Source organism: Charadrius vociferus, unplaced genomic scaffold (genome assembly GCF_000708025.1).
Source record: "Charadrius vociferus isolate BGI_N301 unplaced genomic scaffold, ASM70802v2 scaffold262, whole genome shotgun sequence".
NCBI classification, from domain to species: domain Eukaryota; kingdom Metazoa; phylum Chordata; class Aves; order Charadriiformes; family Charadriidae; genus Charadrius; species Charadrius vociferus.
In genome coordinates this window covers 1,945,841-1,968,267 of record NW_009647218.1, presented here as the reverse complement: position 1 = coordinate 1,968,267, position 22,427 = coordinate 1,945,841, and the positions used below count along the sequence as shown (strand labels likewise).

Genomic DNA, 22,427 nt, shown 5'->3' with positions numbered 1-22,427 from the left:
GTTTTATTTAGCATTCCCCCAAGACATATGACTCACCCTCTCTGCCTCTAGAACAGCAGTAAATTTCAAAATGTTACTTGATGGAGGTAGGTTCTGTCACAAACTAATATTGGTACATCAAGTTTGGAGTCTTCAACAATACTAAAGTCTGGAACAGTGCCACAGAGAAGAAATTTGCATAAACATTTATGTACAATGGAATTTCGTACAATATGTTTCCTTATTGTACTGCAATAACACAGTATTTTTTAAAAATATAATAGGAGTAATAGTTTATAATTATGGACACTATTTAAAATTTAGATAAGGTTAAGGATGAAGAAGGAGTATTCCTAATTCAGGGTTTAAAAGTACAGGTATATGTGTACCTCAGCTAAAAGAAGAAGAAAATCTTCTTTTATGTAAGACTGTAAGGTAATTAAGATACTTTAAGCCTTTCATATGCGCATCATTTCTGCAAAAAGTTTTTTCCCCTTTGTGATAGAAAAGCAGATAAGTGCAGTCATGGCTTTTTCCCCCAAAAATTATCATCATCCAGTTGCAAATATGTTGAGGTTCTAAATTTCTGTCTTGTCCTCCAGCACACCTTCACTTTTTATCTGCTTACTTTTCTTCTCCACAGTCAGTAACCATCCTTTTAGCTGACTGACTAGACGGAAATGTCCTCGGAATCATTTGTTACCTTTCTTGAATTGGCCAGAGAAAATCACTGTTGAGGTTTGCAGATCATTTATTTCACTGTATGAAGAATCTAAGATGGCAACACAAATGCTCCTTTCGTTGTAATGGAAACTGTTTGCAGTGGTATATTTGTTTATACTGATTTGCCTAAGAAACCAAAAAGTCTGCTGTATGTCACATACAGCATTCAGCTGTCGCTACACAAGTGCGGTTTATATTTCCTACAAGCTCTCGTGAGCACGTTGCCCAGTTTTTAAAAAAATAAGACAAGCTCAAAACCATATGTGTTTACACATACTCTTTTCTATCTAACCCAAAGGATTTTAACATACAGCCTAATGCAATGGAAAAAAGAAAGTCTGTAGTCTGCATTTTTTTCCTATTCTACTTATTATACATGGCACTAATATTCCTTTTTTTTTTTTTTAATTTCCCTTCCCTCCCCTACTTTTTTCTTGACAAATATTAAAGTCATAAAAAATGTGGTCTTGGTCATCTTAAAACCAATAGCAGGTGTAGCCCAAATTCACAACACTATTAACTGGACAAAGAAATCTGGGCTAGATGCACAAAGTTTTTGAGAAATCTTTTTTCCTTTGCCCAGCAGTATTGAGTGAGAAATCTCATACATATAAAATCAGAATTAAATTCTCTTCAGTGCTGCAAGGGTTGTAACCACCATCTTCCCTAAATGTTTCATAACCACCTTTGGTTCAAATCCCTGCTCTGAATGCAACAGAGAGAGATTTTGAAATTCGGCTGCTTACTGAAGATGAGAGCCCCAGTCACTGGGACATGCTGAAAAGTTTTCCTTGAAGTGCACCTATTACTGTGGTTTCATTTTGTGCAAAACATTTATGTGATCATTTAGACGGCAAAAATATATGACCTAGGAAGGAAGAGAGATAAGATAGATAGATTCCAGTCCTGCTTTAATAAATTCCTAACGATGATGAAGTTCCCTGTGCAGTTGAAAATCAGACTTCCATGGAGAATGAATCCTTTATTGTGAACCTGTGGAGTACTTCACTAAGTCACAAAAATCGAGGATCCCATGATACCGAAGTTCAATATTTTAATAATGCTGAAGACATCTTCCATATTTTCAAGATGACTTAGCAGCTTTCTGTAGTAAGTCTTCCCCTTACACCTCTAAGGGAAGCAGTGCAGTTGGATAAAAATTGTATAAATTCAAAATTTATGTTTCAAGATTTTACAGATCTGATGAATATGTAGGGTATTTGAATTAATTTGCTCACTGTTGTAGTAATTTTTTTTATCTGATGGTCTCTGTTCAGCATCATGTAAGCACCTTGTTTTGGGGAATAGGCTGAAATTTAATACAATCGGCTTAATATTCCGCAGTATGGGAGATGCCACGCTAGTGTCCTGATTAAATGATAAATATCATTTATGTTTTTACACCTTTACATATGTTAAAGTCCTTGTTCAGTCCTTCCCAAGAGAAGGAGAAAATAAGTTTCTTCACTGGTAAGCTTGCTGAACATCAGAATACCTGGGGATTTCACATTCAAAGCATTTCAGTTCCAAAGGATGCAGATGGATGTGCAGCGAGATTTTTCTAAAGCTGTGAAGCAGACAATCAGCTAAATCAACAAGACTCTTCTGGAATTCGGAATCCCACTGTGATGTTTTTTCAAAGGCACCCTGTAAGTTTCACTGATTACTAAGAACTTCAGTAATTCAAAAACCCTTGTAGGTGGTGAAATGTTTCATAAATTTTAGCCAGCGTGAGTTTGAATTATTGATTTTGTTTAGTTTCAGTATTGCTTAGTATGGTAATAATTTTTATGTATGTTGCATTACATTTCAGAGATGTTTTTAAAAAAAAAAGCTGAAGAAAGAAGCTGGTCATAACTATGGTCAAGTAGGAAATAAGGAACTTATCTATATTATTGATGATTTGAATATGCCTGAAGTGGATAGATACAGAACAGTTCAACCTCATGCATTGGTTTGGCAGCATATATATTATGGACACTGGTGAGCATTTACTTCTTTCTTAATGTTATGCTATAATTTTTGCATTGTGGTCCATGATGGGATGCCTAAACCACACAGAAACAGAAAGCTTCAAGGAGAATTGCTTAAACAGAAAAGCATACTCTCCCTGGAGAATATGGACAGTTTTAGAAAAGAGAAGCAGAAAGTGAAGGGGTTATGGAGAGTCCTGGAAGAAAAGTATCCTTCAGCTGCTCCTGATGGGGCTGCTGGATGTTGACCACATCGATTGATGCGATGAGAACAGGGATGTCTGAGATGCAGAAACGGATTTCCTAAATTGCAGCTTGCTAAATGTTCAGCCTGTACTACCCTCTGTCTTTTCATCACCCTGTAAAGATGACAAAATCCGCAAAATCTTTATGATACTGGTTCAAGTGAATGCTCTTTGTATGCCATAAGAAGAAAATTACAGAAGATGACCACTGAAGAATAATTAAGTTGAATTGGGCAATTAAGGTAATTCCCTTACTACTTTCCAAAGGATAATTTAATTTTTTGGCAGTTAAAATGTATTAGTATCCTTTCACTGGAGTCTGTGGAAAGAGAAAGTTTTTAGTTTAAAATCAAATGATTTGTGTTTGATTTCATTCTGTTACAGGAGGATCTATATCTGGTGTAAATACTTCATTGTTATTGATAAATCTGATAAATATCTGATAAATGAATATCGGATTCTTGTTCATATACAAGTATGTCACTTTTATGTGACGTGAAGAAAGCATGTGACATAGAAAGAATACATTGTCATAATCTGGTCAGTAAAGGGGAGAAGTAATCAGACATTTAAAAAAAAAAAAAAAAAAAAAGAGGTGCACAGATAGGCAGATGCTCCACACACAAAACCAGCCATACTTCAGTGGTATTAGGAGGCTGAGCGGATCTACTTGGTTCTCTGCATCTTCACCATGTGATCAAGGATTTTACCTGTACCCTTAAAACTTTTGTTTCATAGAAGGTTCCTCTTTTCACTGGCACATACCCTGTGGTCTGACTGTGATTGTGACCAAGGTGAGGCAGTAACATCGGTACTGTTCTTGCAGACTCAGTCGAATTGTATAAGCTTTTCACTAGGTCATACTTCATCTCATGAAGAAATGATATCGGGTGTGAGCTGAATATCTTGTTAAGGAATAAGATGTAAAGAGAAAGAAGGAAGGAAGTGACTGCTCAAGTCTGAAGCATCTCTAGCTTGGAGAAATCAATCGAGTCTAATTCAGTGACATGCAAAGATAACATCTCAATGCCTTTCTGTTTTCTTCCCAGAGCTATATGCTATTCTAGCCAGGAATCTTTTTTCTTTTTTTCTCACAAAGATTTTAAACTTAAGATCTTAAAAGTCCCTACTGCTTAAAACTGTTGATGCTTCTTTCTTTTGCATTTTTTTGAATTGTTTAATTTAAAACAAAACCAAAAGAAAATTCTAAAATCTCCATTTTACAAAACAAATCAAATTAAGAAAAAAGTTGACCATGCCATTCAGGAATTTTAAACATAACCATGTGAAAATTCTAAAATAAAATAAAATTTGTTGCAAATGGACGGAAAGAAAGAGAATGCATTACACTATGAAGTTCTGGGAAGGATTTGTTGATTTAAGCAGGGAATGGCTGCATTATTTATGAGTTTTCCTTTTACAGTGTTCTTTTTTAAAGATGGTACCTGCTTGGCCTAGTTCAGTTGTACACTAGCTTCTAAAGAAACAACACTCTGTCTTCAGATTTGGGCAATCGGAACTCAAATTATTAGCTACTGAAACCCTCAATTTTTATTTATTTTTTTTTTTAAGTGGCCTGCTTTTAATTCACCTGGAGCTGTGTCATCTGGAGAGCTAGAAACAGTATCTATTGGATGATGCTGCAAAAAAAGGAGTGATCTTTTAAGCATGCCAACTCATACTCTGTGATGATCTTTGCTGGGTTTTGTTTTTGTTTTTTTTTATTGCCATCTGGTAATTTTGTCTGCTCTTATTGATGATGGTTGTGTGCATTCTCAAACTGATTTGAACTTCGTTGACCACGTTGTACTCCTCCAAGTTTGTTTGGAGTCAGTTTCATTAAAAAATTCTCTCTTTACCATCAGCAGAATGTTTTGTGAGAATGTACTATCTTTATTTCAACAAACATGTTGAACAAAGCACTATGTGATAGAAATTGTGGGTTTTTCTTAATTTTAAAATGTCAGTCCTAATTTGATACTTCCATGGCCATTTGTATTCCAGATTTCCCATAGGGCAGAAACGTTGATTCTTCAATTGAGGTCAAGCCTGGAAAATGTACAGTATTTTGTCACTAATATTAATCAAGCTACGTTTTCTTTCTCAGGTTTGATAGGCAGCAGCTAACTATTAAAGAAATTCGTAATTGTCACTATATTGCCTGTGTGAATCCAACTGCTGGCAGCTTGACTATCAACCCCTAGACTCCAGGTATGGTTTAAAGTGTCATATTATAGCAATCCTGTATTTAATACAGGAGATAATTACTATTTAGCTTTTCACTGCAGTAGGTAGGAGACAAAAGGGGATAGGAGAAAACATAATGTCTGAAACTTAGTACAGGTTCAAAATCCTACAGTTCCTAGAGCTAAACAGAAAGAGACACACCATATTTATTATGATATTGAGATTCCCCTGAATTTCATAGCAATTGCAGTCTCATGTGGTCCTTCACCTAGCAGATGCACCTTTGGGGCTCGTAGCCAGACATGCAACTGCGGTGGAACTGTATCAAGGATGAAGCTAGAAATGAAGTATTTTCTGTGACACACAAGCAACTGTATTTTCACCAGCCTGTATAGTCATTTAACACTTCATTGACTCTTACCAGCTGTCTGATGCTGGAGAATCTTGATCTCTTTTTCCCTTTTCACTTTCAGAGACATTTTGCAGTAGTTGCTTTGAACGTCCCTTCTTCAGATTGCCTGACTACCATCTATAGCAAGACAGTTTACTTCCACTTCCAGCAACGTGCTTTTACTCCATCAGTCATCAAGAATATTCCAGCTGTAGTACAAGCAGCTATATGGCTTCACCAGGCAGTGGTTCAAAGCTTCCCACCAACTGCTATTAAGTTCCCCTATATCTTTAACATGAGACCTCTTCAGCATCTTCCAGGCCTATATCATGGGTTAATTTTCTACCTAACACGACTCTATTATTGTTGCTCTTTATTATTTAATGATGTACATTGGCCTGTGGACTAAGGAGGAGCAGATGCCCTTTGTACGAAGTAGAAGATAGTCCCTGCACTCAGGTGGCTACGGTCAGGTAGATGAAGGGTAGAAAGCTGAAAAAGAAAAGATATTTAGTGGAAAAAAAGCAATGGTTTGCAAAGTTTGCTATGCTTGCTTGTTATTGTGAGAAGAGGAGGTCAGCGTTTGTTTGGAGGAAAGAGCAACTTTCTGGAGTCTAGGTAGAACAAAACAGAGATTGAGGAAGCTCTGAAACCAGTAGCCAAACACCAGAGCAGGGATTAAAGAGAAAAATGAGGAAAGGATATAATATGGTCAGCAAACCCCGATCCCTCTTGTAAAATCAGGTGAGTCTGATTCTGATTTGGTTTTACGTCCTTTCCTGTTCCTTGGAGCGCAGCTCTGTTTACTTCAAGAATATTTTTCTTGCCCATGGATCCTCGTGAACTGTTAGCAAGGAGGCAAGGGTTTGTCAGGTCTCCTATTATAACACATACCTTGTTTTGATGTGGATGTACTGGCCCATCATGCATGTTTGCACCCATCCTGGCGTGGAATTCGTTAAGGAAGTAAGTTTGAGGTAACAGTTGAGAAAGTGTTAATTTTGTCATGATGACTGTGTCTTGTTTTCTTGAGTGGTATTGCAAAACACGGCTGGTGAACACGTAACATCCTGGCAGTGTTGGTACTTCCCTGTGACCTCTGTTGGACCAGGGATTCAAACTATAGTGAGTCACCCGAGTGTGCCAGTCAGTGGAGAGCAGAGATTTAAGTATATTTTGCACGCTCAGTTGGCTGGAGAACTTGCTAATTTAGAGACATTCTGGTTCATGTTAAAGAATATATAGTTTTAAGCACAATGTGTACTGGGTATCTACTCAGTATGATTAATATCTTTTAAGGGAGACTAACTGATACTCTGCACAGTGGCCTGTTTTGATTACAGCATAAAAAAAAAAAATTGTCTTACCTTCAGGGCGTTCTGTTTGCTACACCCAAGCATTTATGGCAGCCAAATGATCCTCAGAGTCTCTGGTTTCATGAATCAGCACGTGTCTATGGGGATAAACTGGTGCAAAACAAAGACTGTAATTTCTTCTCTAAAATGATGATGGACACTATGCACAAGTATTTTGAGGTATGTTGGTAGCTTGGAAGTATTTTGCCTAATGCCAGCAAATTAAAAACTGTGTAGTGAAAGGTCTTATTTGCTGGAACTGTAAGTAGCAGAAGAACACTATCTTTTTATCCTCAGCCCCCAATGCAAGCATCTTCCTTTTATTGAGGAAAACCAGGTGCCAGAGTGAGTGAAGCGGGGAAACCAAGAAAGCTTCCCCCTTGAGAAGATTCAGAGGTGGTTATTCTTACCTTAACTGTAATGTTTGACTGGCGGAGGACTGTCAAATATCTCTGCTGCAGTGTTGTTAGTAACCTAAAGCAAACACTTGAGCCTTCCCTAGAATGGGGAGGTGGCACCCTGTCTGTGGACATGACTCTTCATGTCCTTCACTGGATATGTGGAAACAAGTTGCGGTCTTCATTTTCTGTTTCCTGATTCTGTGTTTCAAACCACAAAAATAATATACTTTTATTTTCCTTTACTAGGTGTTTCTTTTGCATGAGTTTTCTTTCCCTGAATAGTTTGAGTATTAAGTGTGTGTATGTATGTGTGTATATATACATATATATTTAAAAAATGAATTAAGTTATTTTCCAAATAATTTTAAATTGCAGTCTCTCTTTGGGCTTCGGAGCATGTCAGTAAAACAGCATGTACTTTTTGAACTGTGAGCACTGTTGGTTATCCAAATAAAAGTATCTGTTATCAGAATTAAACTATTGAAGAATTAAGATGCTGTAAATTGCAAGACATAAAATAGATATACAGGTTTTGGTCTTTCTGCTGTGTGGGGATGAGGGATAATACACCCATCTGGTTTTCACAGTGGAAACACTGCAAATATAAATCAGGATACAGGTATGTTCCTTTGTCTTGATGTTGTCTGTTAAGTTTTGTTAGGTATGCCTTTTGTTTCCCTAACCTGCCTTATGGAAGGAAATACAGTACCTCTCAGTATTGTTCATTGTATCATGGCACAAGGAAAACAAAATAGCGTCACATATTATATAGTCCTATTGCATATACAGTTTCTTCGTGAATTAATGTGTGTTGGAGCCAATACCAAGCATGAGTTAACTAGTGAGGACCACAATACTGTTTCTACTTGCCCTTTGAAAACTTTTCATTTCAAAGCATCCTTGTTTTGCAGCAGACAAAGCAGCAGAAGCATGAACTAAAATCAATATATTAAATGCATGTATGTTTGATTTTTAAAAAAGAAAATAGCTTTCCTGATGGTTGAGGGGAGGGAGGGGGGGGAGAGAAAAAGAAAAAGGGAGGGAGTATTTGAATTTATTTGACAAAAAAACGGAAACTGGAAATCATCAGCTTTGTTTACTAGTCCTTTTTCCCTTCCTTTCTAATTTCTATTTGCTGGTAAAAAAGGAGTGAAAAGAAATAGAATAAGCATAGGAATGAGGACACCCAAATGGAAAATTCAAAATATGTGGGAGTGTTCAAATCTAGATTGAGCAGTGACTTCCTGTCACAAAGAAATTATTGTTCCTTAGTTTTAGGTAGTTTAGAAATGAACAATTAAAGATATAGACAGCTTTACTAGTAGTTTGTTTGGAGCCTGTCTGCTTGAATGTACTATGCAAATGCTTTGAACCTATACTTGCACATACTTTTAGTTTTCTGGTGCATAGTGCATGGGTACATCGATCATTACACTAATGGACTGTTTTTTTCATGAAAACATTTTTCATGGAGGGGGGTGTGTGTAGAATGTGGAAGACCAAGTGTTGCTGCAGTCTCTGCTCATCTATTGCCATTTGGCAAACGGAAGAGCAGACCCTTGCTACACACCAGTGAAAGGGTGGAAACCACTGAGGAATATACTCAAGGAGTTCCTAGAAAGCTACAACGAAGTGCATGTTTCTATGGACCTAGTCTTATTTGAGGGTGCCATGCAGCATGTGTAAGTGGAATATCTATAAAGGAAGCAAATAATTCATAATGATGCTACCAATGTTTGCATGAAGTTGTTGCTTTTTACTGTTCAGTGGTGGTTGTGGTGCAGACTCAAAACACTCTTGAGGGGAAGCTTACGCGAGGGCACCATGCAGCAATAGTCCTGCCAAATGTGCTTTATTGCTGCCATTACAGAAGAGCAGATTGTGGCTCAGTGTTAAAGCTAACCTCTGTTTTGTTTGTTTAAACAGAGATTCATCCTCTCTTGCGCTGCACAGAAATTAACAGCATTTATTCTCCGAGGTTGGAAAGATAATCTATAACGCTGTAGATCATCTGCCTTATCTTTTAATTAGTTAATGATGTAACATGCCTTTATAAGAAAAATAATATTTATATTTTGTTTTCAAGAAAGGAAAAATGCCTTTAAGATTAAATTCATTCCAAACAGGGACAAGTAATACCTTAAGCATATACTAAATGATGCCACTGCATAGCAGACTTGAAGTTGCTTTGCTGCTTAGTCTTGTATGTTTTTAAATCTAAACCAACCCAGACTTGTGTCATCATAGATTTTTTTAATTACCATTATTTTATTTATCCATAGATTTTTTTAATATGTATTCTTACCTTATATCTGTTTAATTTAATTTGTTTTTCTCGTGTCAGTCAATATCTTAGTATCCGTTATAGCCAAAAATCTGTTTCTGTTTCTGAAATCTTATTAACTCCATTTGCTTTGTTTTCCTGCATGGAAGAAAACCAGCCAGTTTTCAGAAGATGAACTGAAATTTTGCTGAATAAGTGAGGCACAGATGTCATTGTTTCTCCTTGACGTTATTTATAGACTTTCTTCAACATACACAGTCATTCTGGTCATGTGTAATATTAGTGATTTCCAGTAAGAGACAGAGGGCCATGCTGGCAGAGCTTAGTTTCGTTAAAGCAGTTTCTATTATTTGCAATGTCAAATTATTTAACACGGAACCTTTTCTTCTCATTGAGTTGGACTAGGATTTCAGTGTCATCATTTTTCACTTTGCACATACTCAGGCAGGAGCTATATAAGAGAAGGCAGTCTTGACAAAGCAGTCTATTGTAGACATTTCTCGCTGAGAGGATTAAAAAAGAGCTTAAATTACAAAGATAATCATATGGATCTTTCATAGGCACTGTAGATTTTGTTCTGCTGATTTAGAGGTTGATGTGATAATCATCAGAACTGCAGACAGAAGCCTTCTCAGGTATCGCTAGTTTTGCTTGAAAATGTTGGTAAGCCATTATCTGAAGTCTAGTGACCGAGAGTAGTATCCCAGTTTGGCAAACAAAGTGGCAGGGTGTCTTAGTCTTACAATTTGGCAGTCCCACATGAGTGAATGTGAAATTAAATCCTGTAAATTTTTTCTGCAGCTTTTATATTTTGGTGTGGTTTTATTTTATGGATCTATTGTGAAATCATGAATAAGGCTGACAAGGTTCTACAGTGAGGTCACAGAGGATTGGCTTCCAGTAATGTTTTGGTTGAACAGGTTTCTACCTATTCTATTTATTAGATGCAACCAGATTAGACACATTATCCCTTTATTTAGTAAGGTTCTCATCGATGTTTATTCAGGGATGATTGTTTCAGTGGAATGAGACATAAAGAGAATGAGATGGTTGCTTTTTTTTTTTTTTTTAATTGCTACATGAAAGAAAAATGAAGCAACGGGTCCAACATCTCCAAGTTCTGGTCTGCTGATATTAGGCTGTAATCCCTTAGAATCTGCATCTGATTTTAAGAAATGAAATTTTGAAAATAATTTTTAGATGCTAATCTAAATGATTAAAATATCAATGGCAAGAGATTATTTTTTTTTTAATGTCTCAAACATAGTTTTTTGGGGGAAGAATTCTAGCAACTAAATCTTGTCTAATTTCGGGCCAGGTTCTCATCTGGCCTCATTCATCCTATAGTATTCCATGATCAGCAAATAAAAACATGCCTTAAGTGGCCTGGGCCAGAAATTCGAAGGGTAAATTGAAGTTTGATGCATATTTTTTCATTAAGTGATTCACTGTCCTTCAGCCTTTGTGGTGGAAACTGCCAGATGCGAAATTTTCCTGCACTCCCACAGCCCAGTCAAACCCCCTCCAAGTTAACTAGGTCTTTATTCCGAGTCCAGTCAGGGTCCATCAGAATGTTGGAATGGTGCTTTGGAGCAGCTCAATGTAAAGTATAAGCAACTAGGCAGCTCCGGTCATTGTAGAGGTCAGTGCAGACCTTCAATATTTGACAAAGTAAAACAGCTTTTCTTTCCTCTTGCTTTAATATGGGAAAGAAACAAAATGCTGACGTGAAGGTAATATACCTTTAGGTGTCAGGAGCACGTTACCAAAAAAATAGACAAAAAAGAAAGAAGGGAGGCGGGAAGCTTGGTGCAGTAAAAAGAAATTGAGAAACTTGACTAACAAGGTTGTTGAAGTCTATGTTATGTTATTGGTTTTTTGTCATCAGGTGCTGGATCAGTCGTATCCTAGAAGCCCCTAGGGTTTATGCGCTTCTGACTGGAGTTAGGTGGTAGTGGTAAACAAAGCTTGTCGAGGCTGGCAGCATACATCTGTTCCCTGGAGGTTTGCCAAATAGCACTGGAGAAAGACTACGGCATCCAGGACCTGAGGGTAAACTAATAGATATTACTCGAGTCTGTTGAGTTCACTGCTTCAAGAATGTGTTGCTTTGTTGCTGCACGGGCTTGATAAAATCACAGGCGAAACAGTATAATTTACAGTAACAACCCCTGTGGTTCCTGTGGTTTCCAGCTGTACCTCTGGTTTGCTTTATCTCTGAAAAATGTATGGACAAAAGATATTCCAGTGTCTGTTTGTATGCTTCACAGAATTTTGGTACTTTCTCTGAGGCAGCTGCTTCACACACTACAAATACGTGGTTGGAGTTCTGGTATTTAAAGTTCGCCGTTACAAATTTTTGCATGTCATTTCACGTGTATCGATTTAGTGAAATAAAATTGTTGTGGGTGAGCACAGGGGAAAATTTTGGCCTTGTTGCATGCGAGTCATTTTAGCACTTGAACTGGTCGTATGCAAAGATAAGGAATGTAGTTGAGTGAGGTGCTCTGTCAGGCTTACAGACTTCAGGACCTCGCAAGACTGAGCCCTATCTGTGAGCAAACAGGGAAGGAGAGAATGTTTTCTTTCTTTTCACTCCATGTGGACAGCAAGCGGTCCTTCTTAATCTCAGATTGTGGCCAAATTTGGTGGACGGTAGTCCCCCAAAAGCCTTTCTGTTAGCTTTGGGCCATGGCCAAGCTACCACAGTGTGTGCAGCCTGAGGCATCAGTTTTCAGAGGGAGGTACGTGCCATTCTGTTTTAGAGAAGCGCTGCGTGTTCTTCAGTGTCTTACATGGTGTCTAACTTCTTGTGCCCTCCTTCCCTGGGCACATGAGGTGCAGTGGAAGATGTGGGCTCAAGTGGTCATTTCTCCAGTGCTGTTCCCAAGCGGGGAAACTTCTAAGCCTCTGTTAACAAGCCTGAGGATTTGCTTTCTGTGAGGTTGTGTGGCAACTTGTTCATATCGGCCAGCACTGACCTTATTCTGTGTTTCAAATGTGACCCCACTCAAATGCAACTGATGCGGGTTGGGGTTTTTTTCTGGAACCCCATGCCAAAAACATACCGTGTTTGTACTACTGCTAGCACAATGGTCCCATGCCATGTCTCTCTCTGGGCCACCCATGTGTGACAGCAAAAGTGACAGTGCAGTACTCAACTGAGCCTTTTTTTTGTTTTCTTTTTTTACATGAGAAAGTTCTAAATAAATTCACTAAAAAAAAAAAAGTCTGCAGAAATAAGAGTTTAAAATGGATCTGCCTCTTCAGTGCAATGCCCAGATATTATCGGTATGGTTATGGCTGTTCTTGATGGGGACTTTCATGGCTGCAATATCCCTTTCTTAGTATGTTCATGGAGGGATTTCCTTGCCTAGTAGTGCATTTTCATCTTTACCACTATGTCATGTCAAAACCTCGGTGTTTGATATGGATAACAGAGGCAAACTGTTTTTCTCTTTGGATGTTATGCAGCAAACTGCGATACGTAAACAAACTGAAATTAAGGACAAGTCAGCAATGCATTGCCGTCCACTAACATGCATTTCACACTTTTTCTGTATCAACATTTTAACAAAATATGAGTGATTACCTCCTTTCCTTACAGGTAGCTCTTGCCAGTTTGTACATCAAGACTGGTGCCAAGAACATTCCCACAGTGTTTTTGCTGACAGATGCCCAGGTTCCAGATGAACGCTTTCTTGTGCTGATTAATGACTTGTTGGCATCAGGTGATTAGACCAACGCATTTCTTGAAAGATCTTTTCCAATGACAAATGATCTGTGGTTTCATTGAACTTTAAAGAGGTTATTTCTCTTTCAGGTATTTGCAGGGGGAGCTTTTACAGAAGCCAAGTCAATCCATCCAACTTGAGCATTGAGTCTAACTTGCTTAAGAAAGCATTGCCCACTGAGGAGACAAATTGCTGAGGCTTATCATGCGTAAGTGCGTTGATCTGGGGGGAGATGGGAATTGCTCTTTCACTTAATGCCATGTTTGCTTTGGTATGATTCCACTGAGTTCAAGCAACGTCTTTGTGACTGCGCAAGTGTAACAGACAGTAATGCAGTTTCACCCATGTTTTGAAAAAGTAGAGAATTTCGATTCTGAACGTGGCGATCTAGAGATAGGTGGAAGAAAAATGGGAATAATACCATGCTGTACAGGTGGGGAGCATCTTGAAAGGTTTTTTAAAATTATTATCTATTTTTGCAACCAGACTGGAAAACAATTTTCTAACAGACTGAAAAAAAAAAAGAAGAGGAACCACTATTCTGAGGGATATATAATTTATGAGTGAACTTCCTATCAGGGCAAATATTTTTGTCTTTTTAAATAAATGTTGTTTCCTCTCCCTTAAATAAAGAATTGTATTTTTTAGGTGAAAAAGTGTGGGGAACAGGAGGAGACTGTTTTATTACTTGATCTACCTATTGTCATAGCATAGCTCTAGTTATGCACCTAAACCCCATTGTGCCAAATACAGCGTAGAAGACTATTTCTCAGGATGTGTTGTGTAACGCTTCTCCTAATTACACCTTTGTCTTCTCACAGGAGAGTTTCCAGATCTGTTCAGTGATGAAGATGTGGAGATCGTAGTTACAGGAGTTGGAGAAGTGCTGGAGGTTCTTCTTGAGTAGAGTGTGGTTGCGGTTAAAAGTAAGGCATATCTTGGGGGCAGGAGGCAGTACTGAGCTGGTTAAAGTAACAACATATTTCAGTTGTCTTATAACCCTGCGTGTTTGCATATTTCTCTTGAAAGACATACTTTCTGACACATGACACCAAATTTGCCTCTCCCCTGTTACCCCTGTAATAGCCTGCTCTATGTGGAGGCTTGGTGTACGCCAAGTTTTACTCCCAGACCTGGCTATTGGCTTCTGCCTGTTCATAGGAAAGTCACATAACTTCTCTGTGTCTTAGTTTCATGGTCTTATGTGTTGAATAGAACGATGCATTTGAGAGAAGTAAGATGCTGATGAGGAGTGCGGTTAGTGCAGTTGTAAATGTGTTCCCTAATTACACATGCAGTAATTCTTCTGTATAGCTGTCTCATAAACATTTGCACAAATGACTGAAATTTCACAGTAAGTGTTAATCCTTTCTATTTTTCCTATGCCATTTAAAAATGGGAAAATAAAAATATCCATGTAGCTGTTTTCAGGTCAAATGCTGTTTAGCCATACACATTAATATGATACCTCAATTGCAACAAGTGTCTCTCTTAGAACTCTGTTTTAGAGGCAATGTAGTTGAGCTGGGCTGTAGTTCCCTCCTGAAACCTGCAAAGCAGAAGCTTGGAACACTGGTTTTGGAGTGGCATCTTTAAGAACTTTTGGTTTATGCAGGCTTCAATTTTACACATCATCTGAACCATATATGTAGCCAATAAGAAAATAAAATTTTGAAAACCATTAACCTTTTAGAAAGAGAATGTTTTGAAAGGAATATATGCCCCGTACTTAGTGCATTAAACGGATCTGTTTCGGGATGAGAAGAGCCTTCCCATAGCAGATTATGCCACGGTAGTCTTCTGTGTGGGATTTTTCTCCTTCTGAATTGTTTAACCACCACTGATCTAAAGACCATTCCTATTTGGCTGTGAAATTTTTCAAGTTCTTACACTTTATAACATACTACTTTCTCATTTTTTTTCCCCCTCATCTTCTCTCTTTTTGTATCCTTCTTTAGTTTTGCTGATGTTCCCTCCTATCTCTAATTTTGTTGCCATCACTTCTGTCCCTCCATAAATTTCTTCTGTAACTTAAAGGCCAGTGGAGACTTGTGTGAGATCTAGTGTGACATTCTGTATCTTTTTCACTTTTCTGGACTTCAGTGACATGGTCAGTAGTGGTGCTTACAGTCCGTGTATCTATTTCTAGTCAGTGCTATTTGTCTCTGTTTCATGACTATTGCATTTGTGTACATTTTTTTAAGAAAGGACAGGAAAAAAATTATGATGTCTAATATCTTTCTTGATTTTCTTCTTTCCCGTTTCTTTCCCTTTGTGTTTTCCTTGCCTCCCCAATAATTTCTTCCTTTTTCTTTTTTTTAAGGGCTTTTTGAAAGCCAGCTTTCAAACGCCTTTTACCTTGCAACCATTTCACCGGTCACCCGCTGTGAAAATTAGCGCTTTTGGAGGCAAGAACAGGAGATAGCTATTCATGTTGCAGGCAAGCAAAGTAGAGACATTATAGTACTGAAGGAGACATAAATTTCATGAGTTAACACATTGGCCGGTATCGGTATGGACTTTTAGTTAGTGCTGGGTGACTTATCACCTCCTCCTTTCCCTAGATTTGAAGACCACTAATAAAATGTGAAAGAGAACAAAAGGGAGAATTTAGACAGTTTCAGAATGTTAAAGGTTAGTGAAGGGATATAGTCTCATTTTTCCATTTGATTTTAAAAGATCAACATCCTACATTAAGCCACATTTCCTTTGTGCTCACCTATAGTTCTGTTTGTGATGAGGAGTGAGGAACCCAAACTACACAGTACAATTCTTTGAACAACCATAGCTCTTTTGGTTTTGTGTTGGTTTTGTTTTGATTGTTTTCAGTCTGGGACTTGCAATCAATTCTGCTGTTAACGTACTGAGAACATGCCATGTATGTAGGTGCAAATCTATGTCAGGGTAAGCTGGAAGTGGATTGCACTATTATAAAATATGGCCCCACAACTGAAGTGTGTGTGAGGACATATGTGCACCTGAGGATTTCAAAAGCTTTCATGATGAAGGATGAAATAAATTAAAAAGAATGCTGCTCAAGCAAACAAAGCTGATGGCCAAACACTGTGAATAGTAATGTGCTGACAGTGCTAAGGTATGCCATTGCGTAGGCTAAGAGGTTTCTAAGGCTCACAGTGATTTACTGGAGCTCCAGAGGTTTTCTATATCCCACATCTATGCAGTAATCACTCTTAAATACTCTGCAAATTACCACTTTTTTTACTTTTTTTATATAAAAGTAAAGGCAAGAAGCAATTATTTCTTGAAAGCATGGATATGAGGCGTGGCCAGTCAGTCCTGCTGTCTCTTGAGCTCCATCTGATTTTATTTTATTCTTTTGCTTGTGGCAACCTTGCAATATTTTCTGAAAAATGGGAACACCGTGCCTAAATGCCTTGCTGTGTCCTACACAAACATACTCTTAAATGTGTTCTTTCCTGTAGACATACTCTTTACAGCGCTTCATCCTTGCATGTTTTCTGAGTTCTACATTTCCTACTAGATCATCTCAGTTTCTTCACTGCTCTTAAACGTTACTATATATTCTAAAGCCTCATATGTTAGATTCCACTCAGAGGAAAAGCCATATCTGTTACTCAGTCCACGTGCAGCTCGTTTTCTTCATGAGCTGCTGATCTCTGCTACAAATACTTGCTCCTCCTTTCTTGAACAAGCTTCCTTACTGTGCAGTTTCTTCATGCTTTAAATTTTACAGTCCCTCAGTGGTTGTTGTGAAGTCCCAGTATTAAGAACTTAATCTGCTGCTTTTAGGGGAATACTATTCTCCAATTTACTTCCAGTAGGTAGACTTGGCTGGACTACTTCAGTCATCACATCCTTGTAACTGTCTCCTCCTTGCATAGTCCTGTCAGTATTTACCTGGCTCCCCATTTCCTAAGGAACTCAGCAGTAAATCAGTGTCACGCTTCAGCCAGAATTAACGACATACATAGGCAAGGCAGGTGCCCTGCCTCACCACAGGCAATCTTGTCCATACTATTACTATTGCTTTTAAATAATTTCCAAATCCTCTTTCATCGGGACATGCTAGCATTTTCCTTGTGGTCTGTTTCGCCACTGACAGAGCATCTCTATTATCTGTGAATCTGAGAGGAACTTTTGAAGATCCATCATAGCTTTTGGCCAGCTCTTGTGGTTTTCCCTTTGAGGGCATAAATGCACATGCTTATCAGCCTGACTGCTTTAACCCCTGCCAAAGAGAACCATGTTGTTAGGGTTTCTGGTTCTGTGTTAAACTAATACTAACCCCAGATGTGATTATATTTGTCTGATTCAATGGGAAATAAGGGTTCAAGAGATCATGCTGTCTATCACCTAATCAGTCCCACCTCTCAAGTAATTTCTGAACTTGCCAACCAATTGCCACCAAGGAGGCAGGTAGATCAGGGACAGACAGACACTGTTACTGCTCCCCCACCAAAAGAAGGCTCAGTTATGCTCTTAGACAGCTAAGAAGCTATCAAGGATTTGTAAGTTCTGTAGCACACAAAATAGCTTTTTCTGCAGTTGGCAGGATCTTACAGAGTTTCTGTTTCTCTATGAAAAGCTCCAGACTTTTCTCATTTGGATGTCAGCCATCTCTTCTTGAGTACCAAGAGAACTGATTTTTAAGATTACATCTATATTAGTAAATTTATGAGGTGTGTTTTGTAGTCCTGAGGACTAGTGGCATGACATGGCTGGCATCCACATGGCTTAGCTTTTCTCATGCTCTGCTCACAAAATTATGGCATCGTTGTAGGGCCAGCTAGGAATGATTCCTAGTCTGTATACCTCCTTACTATTGCTGTAGGACTATTTAGTTTCCCATGGGTAAAACCATGCAAGTGAGTGTGCTAATACCTAAATAGAATGGGTCCTGTCAGACCAGTGGTCAAGTGTGTGTCATAGAATCATAGAATCGTCTAGGTTGGATCATCGAGTGCAACCATCAACCTAACACTGCCAAAACCACCCCTAAACCACGTCCCTAAGCGCCACGTCTACTTGTCTTTTAAATACCTCCAGGGATGGCAATTCCACCACTCTTCAGTTTATTAGTATTAAGATACACTGTTTTCTGTCCTGCTCTACGTCCACTAGGTGAACCTAGAGAGCTTGCGTATCTGAGATCATCAGGAAGAATTTGAATGAAGAAATACAGTGTAAGAGAGACTGTAGTGAGGGTGGCATGTGAGTGTGAGGCTCAAATGGGACATTTGAGAAAAGAGGTTTTGTTTTCTTAGGAGTGGTGAATGCTACATGGAAGTTGATATTAATTTCACGTGATACCAGTTCTTACGCCCACACTGACTGTTTTCATTATTCAATTGTGCAATTTTGAATCTTAAAAATGTCAGATGAAAGTCTGAAAGAGGCACAGTGCCTCTCAATCCGTGTTGCTTTCAAAGAAAGGGATGGGTCTATCTTAGAGAACGTCCTAAGTTTTTCTATTTCTATGTTAGATACCCTCACTGTGATATTTATAACTTGGTTATCTTGCAAGAAATGAAGCATTTCTTACACAGAGCATTTCCTATTCCCCTTTCTTTTTTTTTTAATCTCTGTCAAATTAGACTGTCATTTATGCCCCGGGCAGAAGATAAATGTTTTCAAAATATGACTGCCTTGCTTAAGCAAAGATTGTTCAAAATGTAGTCAGTAATAATTACTCATTTTTCCTCACAGCTCTCTTGTTATCTGATCACATGACATCTTCATTATTCTGTGTGTAAAGCAAGCTGTGCACAAGGTCCTTTATAATATTGGGAATTCACTGGGGAAAATGCAGATGAGCCCTGAAAACATGCTGCATCAAATACTTGCTTGATATGAATTCACCAAACTTCACTAAAGCCAAAGGAGATAGAAGGGTTATGCCATGGTGAGGATCTGGTTACTGTGTCTGTATTGTCCACAAAGAATAATTAACAAAGACATAGATATGTAATTGGGGTAGTACATCATACCTCGGGCTGTGCTGGAATTTTCTGCCTGACACTACAATAGAGTAAAAATCACTCAGTTTTAACTTTGTGTTTTAGAGAAAAGTAATGGAAATTTTAAATAATGTGTTTGAATTTGAGTTCTAGAACCAGCTATTCTAAGAAGTAATGTATTACAGGATTGAGAAATTGTTCTTCTAAACTTAGTCCTGACATGATAATCTACCAAGTTTGTGTGTAGGTAAATAACTTTACCTATTGCTACTTTTTAATTGGATTGAATTGGTTCTCTTCATTCTGCGCAAGGTTTCTAGGACTCAGGTCTACTGCCATTCTCTTTATTATTGGCTTTTGCAGATCCTCTCATCTAGTCCATCTCTTCTTAGCCTTCATAGGCATTCTTTTCAGCTGTTATCTTCTGCTTTGTAATCTGCACTTGTGAAATAACAGCTAGGTATTTGAATACATCTGCATTGCAAGCAAAAGATCGGTGTATCTGTATTTCATGTATACTAAGTTCACCTGCCTTTAAACTAGCGGTTTTCAGGAACGTTCATAGTAAAGTTATGACAGTTGAGTCCAGGATACTTACTGAGGTATATTTCCTTTTTCTTGGTTGGACTTTGCAGCCAAATAATCCTGGTAGGACGAGTGTGTGTCTGGTATTTCATGTAAAGACTTTCACTAGGACTTGCTTACCATGTTTAGCAACTTGTGCTAGATGCGCTGTTGCTTCGACCCTTTCTCTCCTATTTGCCTTCTCTTATCACTCTGTTGACCTCCTATTCTGTACTTATTTGTTACGGGAGTTAACTGTTGAGAGGCTTTTGCGTCCTGTGGTTCTCCACAAGGGCAAGGAGAGAACAGATGGGTTCTGGGTATGATGTAGTATATCTAGAATTTAGATGTTAGGATAAAGTTAAAAGTGAACAATCCTGGAAGGGTCAGTATTATGTTCTCAGGGATCTGCAGTTCATATGAGCTAATCCAGCTCCATGTAGATACATGTAGTTCTTTTAAATCACTCCTAACAAATTACATTGGATAGAGAAAGCACCTTCTGCCCTAAAGTTCATCATAAGATTGATATAAATAGTAATCATTCCATACAAAAAAAAAAAAAGTTTAATATTTAGGAAGGATAAAATATTACTTAGGGCACAAGACTAAGGAAAACACTAAATTCTGATTTGAGTTTCGCAAATGGTCCAAGACTTTGAGTTGGACTCTTCTTGCAGTCCAGTACTAAGGGAGTTAAGTCCAAATATGAGCAATGTGAGAAGCGTAGGAGGGTGTAGAAGATGTAACTTCTAGCAAGATTGTGTATGGTTTGCAGCTTTGGAGGTGTGATAGATTCAGTTTGGCATCACTGCTATAGCAAGGGCACTTGTGAGAAACACATCAAAGCAGGGACAGATATCTCTAGGCTCTCTGTGACTGCTGCTGCCATAGCAGGGATAGTGTGGCTGAGAACGTGGCTGCTGGAGGAATGAGAGGAGACAATGAGGTGCCCCAAGCATCAGCATTGCTCACCGTGCCTCTGATATTATAACCGAACACAGAATTTTGTCAGAAAATAAGGTGACGTGAATGAGAGGGAGAGACAATGTCTAATGGAAGAATATGTGGTATAACAGAGAAGAAATTTCAGAAAACTCACAGGAGTGTCCAAAGTCTTTGAGAATCGTGAAACAGACCTAGCAGACTCTTCACGTGCATTTCTTCTCTGATTCAGAGTTTTGGGGTGGAGACCATCTATTCTTGTATGTTTTGATTGTTTTTTCTGTGTTTGCCCCTCTTTCTCATCAGCCTGATAAAATTTTGCTGTAAATTCTGAGATATTTCTTGGTCTTTGTATAGTCTTAGTGTAGTTTTCATAACATGGCTAGGATGGATTTCTTCGTGGATGTTTGTGCCATTTGACTCTTCATGGTGAACACATTCAAAGTAGATGACATTTTCTTCTGTACCTTAGAGCTACTTGCTGATCAGCCTGTCTTTGTAACAGCCCTGGACAACCTGGACTCCATTGTGGTTTTGCATAAGTGTCTACATTTCTGCCTAAATTCTTGCAGACGGGGGAGAACACTACCTTCCTGCAAATATGAGAACGTGCACTGCTGTTTGTAATTCTTGCAGGAGTCAAAGGTCAGAAGTGATTTAAAACCAGTGGTTTCTTTCGCTGACACATTCTCAAGTACTTCCTAGACAAATGTGCAAATCGCCTGTGGTTAGAAGAATTTAGGTTCATGTATGAGAAGTATTTTTATCTGTTTGACAATAAACTAGATCAGTTGGGGGACCAGAATAAATATAGCAATTCAAAACTGTTTTAATGTGAAATAGTCCTCTACATCCTATTCCACGAGAGAGACAAAAAATATACTATGAGATCTCGTAGCTCTGGGAAACTGGTAAGCATGTCAGAAATGGAATAAGTACTAGTGAATATCCTCCATTTAGAAATATAAAGAAGTAAATGGATTAAAAAACGGTGGAACATACAGTTAATTTGCAGTGCAGTCTAAAGCATGGGCTTGGGGGCTCTAATTTATTGAATATTTATGGTTCACTCACCAGTAAAGATTTCACTGAATTCTTCTCTTTTTTATGCCCCATTAAGTATTTTAGTCTGCGTCATTTCTCTTCCTGTCTGTCACAACATGGGAGACTATCATTGCTTCTGTTTGCTTTCCTTGCATCTTCCTCTTACCCTTTTTCAGGTCTGTCTTTTTTTTTTTTTTCTTTTAAGATTGTTTCACATGTCTTCTGCCTTTCACCTCCTTTGTTTCTGCCATGGCTCCCAACAGAAGGGACCACTTGTGCTTTTCTTGCTGTTACACCTGGCCATGTCACACCCCTCTGAAAATGGTGTCACTGATACAAAGCCTTCAATAATCTCAAAATTCCACTCAGTTTGTGAAACCATGAGAAAGAAGTTTTTTGTGAGATAGAACCTGGCCAGTGCATATGACCAAAGGCCATTTCTTAATTGATTTTGATAAAAAGGATGGGAATAAAAAAATTACATACCCTGTGGTTCAGTATAAAGTGCAAGCTTTACAAAATGTATAAATGTCTCAGGAAACAGTTTCTCTTCAAGAGACTTCTCTGAATAATGGTGAAAGTTTTTCTTGTTTTGACTTAGTTCTACTGAGACTTACTCATCTTTGCTCATAACTAAAGGTTAATTGCAGGAATTGTTATCTT

At 38.2% G+C, this 22,427-nt stretch overlaps 1 protein-coding gene across 1 annotated transcript in view; it reads left to right on the top strand.

Annotated features, from left to right (window-relative positions):
- Positions 1–22,427, top strand: part of DNAH11 (dynein, axonemal, heavy chain 11) — a 142,960-nt gene that overhangs the window by 44,866 nt on the left and 75,667 nt on the right. The window contains 11 exon segments of the mRNA XM_009879580.1: positions 304–356; positions 2,537–2,685; positions 5,028–5,120; positions 5,571–5,813; positions 6,865–7,033; positions 8,743–8,936; positions 11,427–11,484; positions 11,486–11,590; positions 13,146–13,269; positions 14,094–14,148; positions 14,150–14,198. Coding sequence (XP_009877882.1) covers positions 304–356; positions 2,537–2,685; positions 5,028–5,120; positions 5,571–5,813; positions 6,865–7,033; positions 8,743–8,936; positions 11,427–11,484; positions 11,486–11,590; positions 13,146–13,269; positions 14,094–14,148; positions 14,150–14,198 — 1,292 coding nt within the window.